At 33.4% G+C, this 13,828-nt stretch overlaps 1 protein-coding gene across 1 annotated transcript; it reads left to right on the top strand.

The window, feature by feature from the left end:
* The first annotated feature begins 7,972 nt into the window (after window positions 1-7,972).
* On the top strand, window positions 7,973-10,909 carry LOC103256001 (neuromedin-K receptor-like). Its single transcript, XM_008053892.1, has 2 exons — window positions 7,973-8,165; window positions 10,552-10,909. Exons 1-2 carry the CDS (start codon window positions 7,978-7,980, stop codon window positions 10,862-10,864), a joined length of 501 nt encoding a protein of 166 aa, XP_008052083.1. The 5' UTR covers window positions 7,973-7,977; the 3' UTR covers window positions 10,865-10,909.
* The last annotated feature ends 2,919 nt before the right edge of the window (window positions 10,910-13,828 follow it).

The following is a 13,828-nucleotide window of genomic DNA, read 5'->3' as shown; positions in this document are numbered from 1 at the left end:
GCTGATTACTTCCACTCTACACTTGTCCTCAAATTCATTCTCCACTCAGCAAAGATGACATTTTAAAATGTAAGTCAGTTAACTCAATATGCTTATAATTTTGTTTTCCAATATATTTATAGATTAAATATAAGAAATTAAATTTAAAAAATAAAATAAATGGCAAATCCTGAAACTAATGTATAAGACCCAACAGAAACTTGCTACTACTTACTCTGTTAACCAAATTCTATGTAAGTCTGCCACTCACACACCAGGTTTCAATGACTCTTGCTCTCAGTTACTTGAACACAAAGTTTTCTCTCATTTCTGAGATTTCACTCATACCAGGGTCTGGAATGATGTGCTCGTTACTCTTCTGTGTGGACATCCTCTAGGTTTTGGCTTAAATATTGCTTACTCAAAGAGATATTTCATGAATCCAGATTTAATTATCTCTATAAAAACTCTGTCAAAAAAAGTATTATAATCTGTAATTATAAATATTTGTGCATTTATTATGTAATGACTATGTTTTTTACTAGAATCATGTAATAAAAATAAAAAATAGATGATTCTCTTTTTTACCTACCACTGTATTGTGAGAACCTAGGGACTTGATTTCATTTTTAAAAAAAATCTTAGAACAATTGTAATCAGTGAACAATAGATTAAGTGAGCAAAAACAATTTGACTTCTTTCTTAAGCCTGTGCCAATACATGGCTCAAATAGCTATGTTTTCCAAACATCCTACTAAGTGCAAAACCAAGGGCAATAGAGATGATTTTAATTTAAATGTAAAATATTTTGAAGTACTTTTTGTTTTATCATCTTAGTTCTATTATGTGCATAATAGGACTAAACTCTAGTAAGACAAAATTAAATAATGCATCTTACAATTAAAGTATTCACAAAATGAGTGGGAGAATCAGATACCATCAGTCAAAGATATTTACTGAATATCAAGAACTGTGCTTTCTGGGGTAGGGGAGGCACAAAAAATGAATACTGCTAGGTCTTGATCTGGCTAAAGGAAACAAAAAATACTTGACAATACCACATATCTATGTTTTAAAATATAAGTATGATGTGTTAGGTATAATTACAGAATATCATGTAATACTACCTTCCTGAAGAAATGAAGAAAATGATTTAAACAAGTGAACTTGAAGTGGTCTCCCAAAGGAAGGATACAGAATATTTTTAAAAGAAATGCAATTAGGAAATTTCAGGCAAAGATGTAATGTTCAATTCATGTAGGTTTACTTCATTGTAACAAAATAAGGACATTATTTATATGCCATGCTGTGGAGGTCCTCTCCTGCAAGGGTGTGAGGTTTCCTGAAGGAGAGACAGACTAGGCGAAAGAAGGAACTTACGACGAAATAATAATATACTTGGACACCTGCTTGCAGGCCAGAAGCCTGCAGGACAGATGACATTTAATATTAGTTAACTGAAAGCTTTTATATCATTCGTAAAGGGGCAAGACAAAGAAAATTCCTTCACATACATTATTTTTAAAAGTTACCACCATCTAGTGGTCTTAGAAGCTACAAACAAACCAAGAACACTATCTGCTTTTAGTCAATATGTCTTTTTCATAAAGCCAAAAATGACAGTTTTAGTCCAAAGTCCCGAATTACAGTCCTTGAAATGTCTCAAGAAAGTTTCCAAGTGCACATTTCTCCATGTATCAGGAGTTTTCTTTCTGGGGCTTCTATGTCCTTCAAAGTTTCATAGTCGCCTCTCTTGTCCAGGTGTCTTCATTACTTTTCTCTTATCCTGCAGTGTTTATTTCTAAAGAAAACTCAAAAGAAGCTTTTAGTGATGTTTGCCAGGCCCCCAAGGTTGCTCTCTGTATTTAGTTAATTTATCATAAAAGTATCCAATTTAGTATATTATGAATTCAGTGAAAACCCACTCTTTAAATGTTTACTTAAAATTTTAACTATAGAATTAAGTAAAAACCTTAATGATTAATCTTCATCCTAATTCTGTGAAAACAGTGTTATAAATCACCTACATAACTCCTAGCTAAGTGTTAGAACTTATGATGAATTCATAATGAACTTACTATAAACTTGTGCTTCTAAAAAACCTTATGTCTAAACACTAAACTACATAATTCTAAATCAAATAAGGAGTGAATATACTTATATCATTTTTTACTCAAGCAATATCTAATAACTTATAACCAAGTGAAAGAAAGCATTCTTGATGTGCTTCAGAGTTTAACCATTGCATATGTTACAAAAGTCCAAACGGCATAGTGGGAAATGGAAAAATGAACTATGACATTCCCAGGTTAACTGTGAGTACTTCACATAAACATGCCATTTTCTTCTTCCACGACTGTACAGAATTTTTTGGCCGTATCAACAGTAAAAGTGGAAGACAGAAGAGCCTCAGCTTCCTGGGCTCACCCTGCAGCCCAGGGTCTTCAGCCCACCAGGACCCTGTCATTCAGGTGGGCCTCCAAGGCTGGCTCCCAACACCATGCTTTCTCAGTTTGTCAGATATTGTAGATACTCATTTTCACCACCTTAATGTTATGCGTTGCATTATAAAGTGCAAAAGCGATATCTGTTATCAATAGGTATTAGATTCTCATTTGTAGCATGCAACCTAGATCACTCTCCTGTGCAGTTCACGGTAGGATTCATGCTCCTATGAGTATGTAATGCCACTGCTGACCTGACAGAAGACAGAAGTCTGCTCGCTTCTTGCTGTGCAACCTAATTCCTAACAGGTTCATGGTCTGGGGGTTGGAAACCCCCACATTAAAAGACTATTTTCTTGTATATTATTATAAATTAGTATTTTTATATATTTTGTCCATATGTTGTGAATAATGTCCTTTTATTATATTTTTGTATTAATTTAATAGATGTATACAATTAAGGTAAACCAATTTTAAAATCATATTTGACATTCCTTCCTTCTCTAATTCAACAGATGCCTCAAAATGTAAATTGGCCTCAACATTCATAAAATGTGAGGATTTCCTTTTTAAAAATTGTTGTAATTGGTCTTGATTACTTGGATAACTGAAATATTGGTGAATAAACTTACTTCTGTTGTTTTTCTAATGCTAAACTTTCTAAAGTTGTTTTCTATTTTCTATTTTAATTATCGTCTTCTAAAACAAGTCTGATAAGTTCTGTTCCTTCAGAGATGAATACCTGTGTGATAACGGAGAAGTCTTTGATTTAGTTAAAGGGATCGTGCTTCAGTCTAAGTTCAAGTGACAGATTCAACAAGGGGATCTTGAGATGTGTAAATCCAAGAAAAATCTGTCACCTCAGTCAGCAAGCATGCCTTTTGTGTGCTGCAAGGGAATTAGCATTAAAAACAGTGCTCGTGAGGAAGGCTATATATACCTTGAGAGGCTCAACTTAAGGAAATGGATGTCCTGGTCTATCCCTTACATCACTGAAAGCAATTCTGCAGGCAATCCAAACACCTCTGGGGATCTTTCTTTTTCACTGAAACTCCATACAGTATTATGTCTCCTACTTTGCTGAAATAAAGTCCTATAATATCACTGTCAGTGTTTCAGACATTATATTTGAGATGTCTGCACAGGCTGCCGTAACAGAATACTATAGACTGACTGGCATAAGCAACAAAAGTTTATTTCTCATAATTCCAAAGGCTAAAAGTCTATCACCCGTGTTAGTTTCATCTGAGATCTCTTTCCTTGGTTTGCAGATGTCTGCAATCCTATGTCTTCACATGTTCTTTCCTCTTTGTGTCCGTGCACTATCTTCTTTTAAATGAACATGTCATATTGGAAGAATGCCTATACTAATAACCTCATCTCAATGTAATTACCTCATGAAAGACCTTAAGTCCAAATGCAGTCATACTGTGAGTTACTGAGAATTGGGACTTCAACATTTACATTTGGAGCCTGCAGTTTAACGTGTAACTCTGTACACTGGCTCCCTAAAATTCCTGTCCTTCACACATGCAAAATACTTGTTTCAAACATGTTGCTCTTGAGTATATTATTTTTGCGCTTAGAATAAACTCTCCTGTGATTGTCCCTTAAAAAAATGTAAAGATCCAGTTAAGAACTTTTGTGCTGAGGAAAGATATGGACAAGTTGTAGGGTATAGGCCTTGGGATGATTATTCAAAACACATGTTCTAAGGAGATTCTAATCAAAGCAAAAAATTTTTTTGGTCACACAAAACTAGGCATTTTTAATTTGACATACAAAAAGAATAAATTCTGTACTGAATAATATGACTCGGGTTTTTAAAAAATAGATGGCACTATTTTATTTAATTTCCTATACTAGTTCTTTCATTTATGACCTTAATCTCCAAACCATTCATTTTACACTAATTTAATGTAATAGATAAAAACTGCTGTGAGCATTTCAATCTAACCTGTAAAAGTTACAAAAATCAAAGATTTTTCTTTTTTGACCCATGAAGAAAAGATATCCAAAGCTTATAGACATGCATTCCCATCTTGCTATGTAGTTAAAGCAAATTCTTAACTCCTAAAAACAGGCACTATAACTTTACAAGTGCTGCATCTCTTGTTTCCACTTCCCTTCCTCTTCCAGCTTGCAAATTTCTGTGCCAAGGACAATAGGTGGCCACAAATGTACATGTTGCCATGGAAAATTACTCCCTTTGCCTCAGATGCAGGGTATGTCCTTAATCTTTATGAAAGTCTCAACATCAGTCATCAACCTTTATTTCAATTTGCAATAAGCATGTGTTAAGAAACAATGTAAAATTTGAATCTTCCTATCTGACTCATCGCCTAAAAAATCTCAGGAGTTTCCAGAAGTCTACTGATTCTTTTTCCTGTTTAACACTCATAGTCTGTGCTAGTACTATTATCCAGCTATACAACACAGTGGCAACTGCTCTCAGTCTTTGCCGTCTGTCGTTCTAGTTTTCTTTTCAATCTTGGTCTTTTATGGGGAGGATGATTACAGTCATGTGAGTTTGCCATTTGGCAAAACAGGAAAATTCTTCACACAAGAGTCTGCTTTTGAATTTACATCAAAGGTAGGGTTCTGTGAGTTAATCGTCTAAAATAACTCTTTAATAGTATTTTATAGAAATAAAGAAATAAAATATATTATAGCAGTTGTTTCCCATTCTAAAACATCCTTTTCAGGGACTTGCAAGTTTTTCCTAAACAATTAAAAATACATTTTGAATCTTTTTCAACAATGTTCTAAAGGCCCTATATACATGAATTAGAAGTAACTTCAAATCTCCGTTTCATTCTGCACGTGCATTTTAAATTTTTGCATGTTTCTTTTGAACTTCTTCTATGTTGACAGATGAAAGTCACTTTAAAAAATTGTTTGCTTTAATGGGTCTTCAGTTATTGTTGGAAAACAATTTCATTGTGGTCATTGTTGTCATCGTAATTAAGGTTGTGTTCAGGCTGTATGAAAATATTTAAATGAACTTCATGGTCACATTCTTATAGATATATTCCTTGCTCTTAACATTTACTTAGACTACAATTTAATGTTTTCATGAACTCAAACAAAATGGCTGCATTATTTTCATACTCATTCTTTACATTTGAATTTGTTTGCTTTGAAAGGGGAAAGAGCAATAAATGTCATGCTTTTTGGTTTTATATTTTTTATTTTATAGATGTGGAGTAAACTTCAGGAAAAGGTCCATAAGTTGTCTATGTACAGGTGAAGTTTGGGCCTCCAATTGGCATTCACTTTGACTAGTTTAGGATCAGGTGTCCTTGGTGATGTGATGTGTCCCACTCCCTCCACGTCCCCCTCCCAGCAGTGTCCTACTGTTGTCAACCCCTTATAGGACAATAGTGCAATGACTTGTAGGATATGAGATTGGTAGCCAGAGGGAATCATTGTGGAAGAGTGTTTTAGGCATAGGGAGGAGGCAGGGAGGATAACAAGGAAGGAACTTGCCTACTGTGGTCAAGGAATAGTAGGATGTTCACATATTCACAAATGAAAATATCAAAATAACACATTTCATTCAGTCTAATATTCCCTGGGACTGCAGTTTGCAGGTATGCGTCATTCTGTATTACAGTAAACTAGTATATTATCATAAATATTATTTTGAATTGTAATAGTACATGCTTATACTCACCACATTTTTATGCATACATTTTTACAAAAATTTTACATTTTCATTATAAGTTTCAGGGTAAGGAATTGGTCCTCTACCGCTTTTTTCAATATTATTTTCTATACTGAATAGATCTTCAACAAATATTTTAAACTATAAGTAGGATGGTTGGAAAGACTTATTAAGGGTGTGAGTTTTAAAGAACTTACTTATTTCCATGATTCACTATTAGGTCTTTGCCTCAGTTTCCTGACATGCTACTGAAAGATAATTAAGAAGTTGTTAACTATGCAAAACATTGTATAAATGTAAATTAAATTACAGCTTTTGCTTGTATTTCTCATAAGCATGATTAAGAAATAGAAACAAAATGTAGAAACACGAATGCAGTTTTTCAGAAGAAAAACTGCAATTTGAAGAACACTGAGAAAATCAAAAGACTTTACATGGTGTGGCCAGCGATAACGTTCTGTGAAATATTGGCCTGGATTTTCAACTCTGATGGCCAATTTTCCACCAGCTAACCTGGATGGTATATTATGCCTTTAGGGAAGCTTTGCCTTCCACATTGATCCATTTCATGCTTTGTCTATTTCTAGATTCATGATATAACCTTGCCAACTTTCATCTGAATCTCCAACTTGCCATCAAATGACAATTCAATTTATAAATGCTGTATTTTCCTAGTCCTAAATTGCTTCAGATGTGATTGATGTGAGGACTTTCTCTGATTTGTGTTAATCCGCCTGCTTCAAAATTATTTTGTTTACTATACCTCATTTTGAACATTTTACTATTTCTAAATTCCCAAAAGGAATGTGGACAAATTTAGCATACAGTTTAATGAAAAGAAATTTAAAATAAAGTAATCAGAAAATTTTATTTTAGTTTTCTATTATACACTATGCCATGTTCTGAGTCTACTTTTCTTATAGACACAATGTAACAGATCTTCTTTTATTTAATGACACACAAAACAGCATTTCATTCAAACTCCTTTTATAAATTGTATATTGTCATTTATTGTTCACTTATTCTATATTGATTTATCTCCAGCTTTATACTAGGAACTGTGCTAGATGCTGGAAATATTAAGGTAATTAATAAATTAACACAATCTCTATGTCCTTCAGGAATTTAAATTAGTGGAAAAGAAATAGTCTGACATTCTACTGTGACTAGGGCTGTCCAGAATAATATGACTCAAAAGTGTAGAATCAAAGGAAATTTCTTATGCTTACCTAAATCATGTGTTGATGTATTAAACAGTTGTATAAGCCAATCGCCTATTTACAAATTTAAAGCTAGTATTTTACTTAACACTAATGTAAATATTTGTAATCACTGTTTGGGAAAACCTTCCCAAATATTAGATTACAAGAGAAACCAAACTAATATTCATAAGATTGCCTAGTGAGTATGGTATTAAAGAAATCTTAAACTATAGTCAATGTATGAAACATACTGAGAAGTCTGCCTAACACTTGTAGCCTAGTATACCTCCATAGTGAGTTAACAGTCAGTTTGCCTGGTGTAATGTCTCCTCTAATGTAAAATGCAGGTTAGCATAGCCACATCCTAGCTCCTGCCTTTCTCAGTCCAGGTTATCTAGGTTTTTGAAAGCATCTACTTTCCTCAATCATGTTTTGGTTAACACTACCCATTAACTTGAATAGAAATAAATGGATAGTGACACAACATACATTCTTGAGACTTACCTTAAGCAACTGTCCCATATTGCTTCAAAATGTTTTAAAAAGATATTCACTATGTGTTTTAGGCATGCTGTATATTTAACTGTATTGGCAAAGTATGATTTATGGTAAGTTATTGGAACTATTATATTTAATCTTTTATATTTGCCAAAAACGACTTCTTTTTTCTTTCTAGGTTGTCAAAATGATGATGATTGTTGTGATGACATTTGCCATCTGCTGGCTGCCCTATCATCTTTACTTCATTCTCACTGCCATCTATCAGCAATTAAATAGGTGGAAATACATCCAGCAGATCTACCTAGCTAGCTTTTGGCTGGCAATGAGTTCAACCATGTATAACCCCATCATCTACTGCTGTCTGAATAAGAGGTAAAATCAAAACTACCAAACGTAAATTTCTTGTCAATCTTGGCTTCACTGGAATCATATAATGTTGTTCCAACTTATGGTACACTTTTAAAATACAGAAGAAATGAAATTTTAAAAAATTAACTGAAAGGACACAGTGCTTAAATTTTAAGATCCCTTCCCTGGGTGGGGGTGGGGTGGGGGGATTGGCAATTGAGGGAAACTACTAGGAGAGGGAGGGGCACACCTCATCAACAAGGGTACATGAATAATCAACGTTTGTATACCTAACCCTGAATTGTACCCCACAATCTCTAAAATTAAAAAGAAATTTTTTAAAGAAAAATCACTAATGTACACAGCAAAAATATTAAATAAAATGCTACCAGAACATTGAAAAAAAATCCCTTCCCTTTTTATAAAATTGTTTACCTTAATAATTACATGCCCAATACCTTCCTACAGGTTCTAACTGGGTGATTTTTACATGGGCCAATTTCTTCTTTCAAACTCTTCAGATTCTTACCGACTTCCAAAAAGGAAATGCCTTGATGATTGACAGTGGAAAGTTAAAATGTGTTCACAGCCTCAAAGAAATGAAGCTACTTCCTAGAAACATATAGATAATTTCTATAAGAGAGATAGTAGCATATATGAGTGGACGCTATTAGAAAGAATATGTTGTAAATAGAGTCCAAAGTAAAAGATTTAGTAAGGACAAGAAGAATTTCAATACTCCTTTCTGCATAGTGAGGGGAGGTGAATAAGAGGGAGTGCAGCTTGCTTGGAAATGGCTTATGAAAATATTGGGGTGTTCAAAAATAAGATGTGTATAAAATTTAAAAATAAAAATTAAGAATATTTGCACAAATGTAAGACTAGAACAAGTGTGAAATGTGGGTTCCAGATAAAAAACTTGGTTGTACGGTCAGCACAGAGGGGTAAGGTTAAATTTCATAGGGTTGGTAAGTACCTTCATAAGCCAACATATGCATAAGTAGAATTGAGACATTATGTATTTGCACAAGCTCTCTTCCCAGTCGGGGCTCTGCCATACTGTGTGTTAAGTTTCTTAAATATTTTACTCTTAGTTTTGTTCGCAAAGTATATAAGCTTTATCTCAATTCAGCCCACCCCACAAGCAGTATATCTGCTTTTAATTACTTCTTAATGGTTTAAAGATAAGGATTTAGTACTTTTACATATGATGACAAAAGCTTTCAACATTAGCAATTAATTCTAACATTAAATGAGACTTTATAAATGTAAATTTATTTATAAGGGGGTGACCCAAAAAAAAAAACCATAATTCTTTTTGGAGGGTGTGCCCCTTGTAATACAGGCTTCCCCCAGTAAGTGTTCTAAGAACCTATTGGCATCAATGTACCAGCTAGCATATTTGTGAGCGGCTGTGATTTTATTTATTTTTTTTTTATTTTTATTTTTTTTTTATATTCTTTCAACACATTTGCACATTTCATGATGGTTGATTTACGAGCACACCTGCTCACACAGGGCTGAGAGTTGAGCAGCATTTGATCAAAAAATGGCATGGCCTCTATGATTCAGCCTCCTTACTCACCCAATCTTGCCCCAGGTGACTTGTTTTCCTGGATGAAAAAAGTCCTCAAAGGGAGAGGTTTTGCTGACTTGAAAGAGGTGAAACCAGAAATAATGACAAAAACACTAAAAGACATCAAAACTGTTTTGAGCAGCTGAAAAATAATCTCCATAGGGATAAACACATATTTTTATAAATAAATTCTGGTTTAGGAGGGTTCCCAAAGCTCTTTTGAAATATGTCATTTTAAGCCGGGCTCAGTGGCTCAGCCTGTAATCCTGCGCCTTTGGGAGGCTGAGGTGAGTGGATTGCCTGAGCCCGCGGGTTCGAGACCCGCCTAGGCAGCGAGACCTCATCTCTACAATAAATCAAAAAATAAGCCGGGCGTGGTAGCGCATGCCTGTAATTCCGGCTACTTGGAAGGCTGAGGCAGAAGGATCGCCGGAGCCCAGCAGGTCGAGGCTGCGGTGACTGGAAGCGGCCACTGCACTCCAGTCTGGGCAACAGAGTGAGACTCCAACTCAAAAAAAAAAAAAAGAAAGAAATATGTCATTTTAAAGTGTTGTATCCTGCCAGTAGAATTCAGTTATAAAGTAAATATATAAAATTACTACAGAAGAGTACACTGTTTCTCTGGCATATTGATTACCTGATGCTGTGCTCTTGCTAGTTGGTGATGCTTCTCATTAACGGAAAAATAAAATTCAACTAAAACAGGAAGAACTTAAAAAACTAATACCAAAAACACCCAGGGGACATAACTGCCTTGGTGGAGTTTTCCGTGATAACAGAAGGAAATATTTGCTGGAAAACATGTTTTTCTTTCTGTGGCCTTTTACTTCTCAGATTTCGAGCTGGCTTCAAGAGAGCATTTCGTTGGTGTCCCTTCATCAAAGTTTCTAGCTATGATGAACTAGAACTCAAGACCACGAGGTTTCATCCTACTCGGCAAAGCAGCCTGTACACCGTGACCAGGATGGAGTCCATGACTGTAGTATTCGATCCCAATGATTCAGACAACGCCAAGTCCAGTCGTAAGAAGAGATCAATGCCAAGAGATCCAAGCTTCAATTACTCCTCCTGCAGGAATTCCAAATTCGTTTCCACCACTTCAAGCTTCATAAACTCACCCTATACCTCTGTGGATGAACATTCTTAAATTCATATCCTGAGATGAAAGGATGTAAGGCCATCGTGGTGCCAGCTTAGTTCCAGTCTTCTGTTTATCTAGTCCCATCCAGAAACAGAAGGCAATTTTTAAGTAGTTATGCTTAAACTGAGAAAAATAGCATATAAATGTGACAGACATTAATGATATTTGCCACCCCAGAGAATAAAATGGGCTTTAAATTTATTCTTTGATGACTGTAGATTATTATATGCAAAAAACAAAATATATCTGAAAAGTACTTATGCCCAGCTTATTTTACTTAAAACTTTCTATGTACATTCGTTACAGTAAAACGTATAGTTTTTTTTAAAAAAAAAAAATTAAGATGCTTTAATAGTGATTGAAGAAAAACAAAATCTATATACAATGGATTTCATCTATAGCTATAAAACTGAAAATAAGTAAACTGATTCATTTTCCCACTAGAGTGATTGAAAATAAACCTCAAAATGTAGGAATTAATTAAAAATCTTTGCTCAAGAAAGCTCTTTTTGTAGAATATAAACATTTAAAGATTTAACCATTTCCTCCCTGACATTTAGGATTTAAATGTCAATAAAGTGACATTTAAAAAGAAATTTAGTTAAATCATTAGGCAGATGTATATGATATTCTCTTTTTCTGAGAAAGTGATTTAAGAAAATAAATAATTCATATTCCTTTTTACTGTTACATGTTTTTAAATGTCAAAATAAATTGTCCAATTTAGAACCTTAAGCAAAAAAATTCTATGATTTTCTTTATTTTATTTTCACAGATTTTTAAAAATAGATATATTATTTAAACATTAAAGATGCTTTCTGATATATAAAAGGAAGAATCCCATTTGTCTTTTTAACTGTCTATGAGTTTTTAAGCAAGAGCTAAAGATAGTAAACCATAGTTATGAGGAATCATCATAACTAAGGAGCGTCTTCCATCTCCAAAGGAGGATGCTTTTTCCTGTAACCCAAAGAAAAAGTTTAAAGTGGACATCAACTTTATAAGCGGTATAGTATTCTTCTCCTGTCCCCTAATTGTAAAAAAGACTAAGTACTAAGAGAAATCATCAGAAAGTATATTCAAATGCAGATCCTTAAGGAAAAGACCCTGTGTGACAAAAGAAAATCATTGAAAAAAATATATAGGTAAGTCAAGCAAGGTGTAGAAAGGTGAGTCACCTATTAGAAAAGAAGCGTGCACCATAGTTTGGTTTACGTGTGAACTAATAGTAGGTGAGCAGGGGGATGTCTGACACAAATCCTTCTCCAGAGATACCCTTTCTTTCATAAGCTTGGATAATTCAGAAGTCTCACCAGAAAGAAATTAGGTAATTGTTCTGGAAAAAAACTCATTTTACTACAAGAAAAAAATGTATTGGCATATTTTTAATATCTGTAACAAAAACAAGGAATTTTTCACTTTTCACACTTATGACCTTTAAAAATAAAATGTATTTCCCAGAAAGAGTTAATAAATTCCTTGAGTTAAACATTCTGTACTTAAGAAAGCAGAAACCATGTGTATTACAAACTTGTCCTTTACTATTCAGTTAAATTTTTAAAGCTACTTGTCTAAAATAATTTTCTCTAGCACTTCAGTTTATTGGTATACCACCATCAATATAGGAAAATATTTTTTGAGAACAGAATAAAAGCAATTATTCAGTGGCAGGGTATGTGTCCACTATTACATCAGCTGCCCATCTCCCTACTTATTTTAGAACCAAAACCAGAAATATTCAACTGTTACAAAGTGTTAAATGTTTAAACAAGCTAGCAACATATATTTGAGCTGTGTTTCTTCTGAAGACAACAAATCAGCATACACAAGTGCAGACATTACAATCATTTAATGAATGTACAAACAAAATAATAGTATTCAAAATTGAATATTTAAATAGTGTGGTCATTACAGTGTTGCCACAAACAACACAACAGTCTTTGAAACAGTGTGCATGCTTTGATAAACAAAGGTATTATTAGTTACTATTTAATCGTTTGAATGTAAAGCTTTTCAGTGTTCATTCTTTAAAAATGCTTATTAGATAATGCAAAAGTGTCAAAAAAAGGCCTAATATGTAAAAATAACTATAAATTTCTCCTAAATTTATTAACTATATGGTACTAGCACTAATTAACAGTTTCGACGTATGTGATCATATTCAGCTATAGATTATGAAAGTAGTTTGGTCCTCAAATTTAATGTAGGTAACTATCCTCAAAGTACATTTGAAAAACAACTCGGCCTACACACATGGGAAAAAAAGGTGAATTTGCTAAGATATTTCAAAAGAAAAATGAAGTCTCAATTTGTTGTATTGTTTGGTTTTGTATTTGTGAGTGGATTTATTGTTGTTTTGTTCCATTGCGACACATACTCTAGGTCCACATAGTATATTTCTGTAATTTTTAGAAAAAATTGACATCATTTATTCAATATTCATGACTCTTGAGACATATAGGCAAAATTTAGGTTTAAAAATGTAAACAATATTAACCATAAAAGTAAAACATGGAAAAGTTAAGATTATGTTCCTTTTGTCTGCATTCTGACTGTTAGAAATATAGATGATGTACATAGAAATCAACTTCCTTGGAACTCATTTTAAACAGTTATGCCAGTGTTTTCATATTTGCTAAGGTTTAGAAAAACTTACCTTCAAAATTTTCTCTATGCTGTGATGTTAAAGTTCATTGTGAAACTTTACATTGTTTGCAGACAAATACTGACTCAGATGGTTAAAACATTTTAGGATGTTTTTTACATTTTGATCAGCACTAAAAAAACCAAAATATTTTTAGAGCTATCTGAAAAAAAATCAAAAAGACTTGCACCATTTTAAAAGTTCTAGTTTTAAAAAGAGAAAGTAAATAAAATAAAATATTGCGTTTTCATAATTTTGCATTTGGACAATGTACAATATTCAAATCATTTGTATGAGAAAAAAAATAAAGTAAACGATTATTACAG

This window comes from Carlito syrichta, unplaced genomic scaffold, assembly GCF_000164805.1.
Source record: "Carlito syrichta isolate Samal-C Ts95f unplaced genomic scaffold, Tarsius_syrichta-2.0.1 Scaffold288831, whole genome shotgun sequence".
Taxonomy (NCBI): Eukaryota; Metazoa; Chordata; class Mammalia; order Primates; family Tarsiidae; genus Carlito; species Carlito syrichta.
The sequence above is the reverse complement of the archived record's forward strand: the minus strand, read 5'-3'. Positions and strand labels throughout refer to the sequence as shown.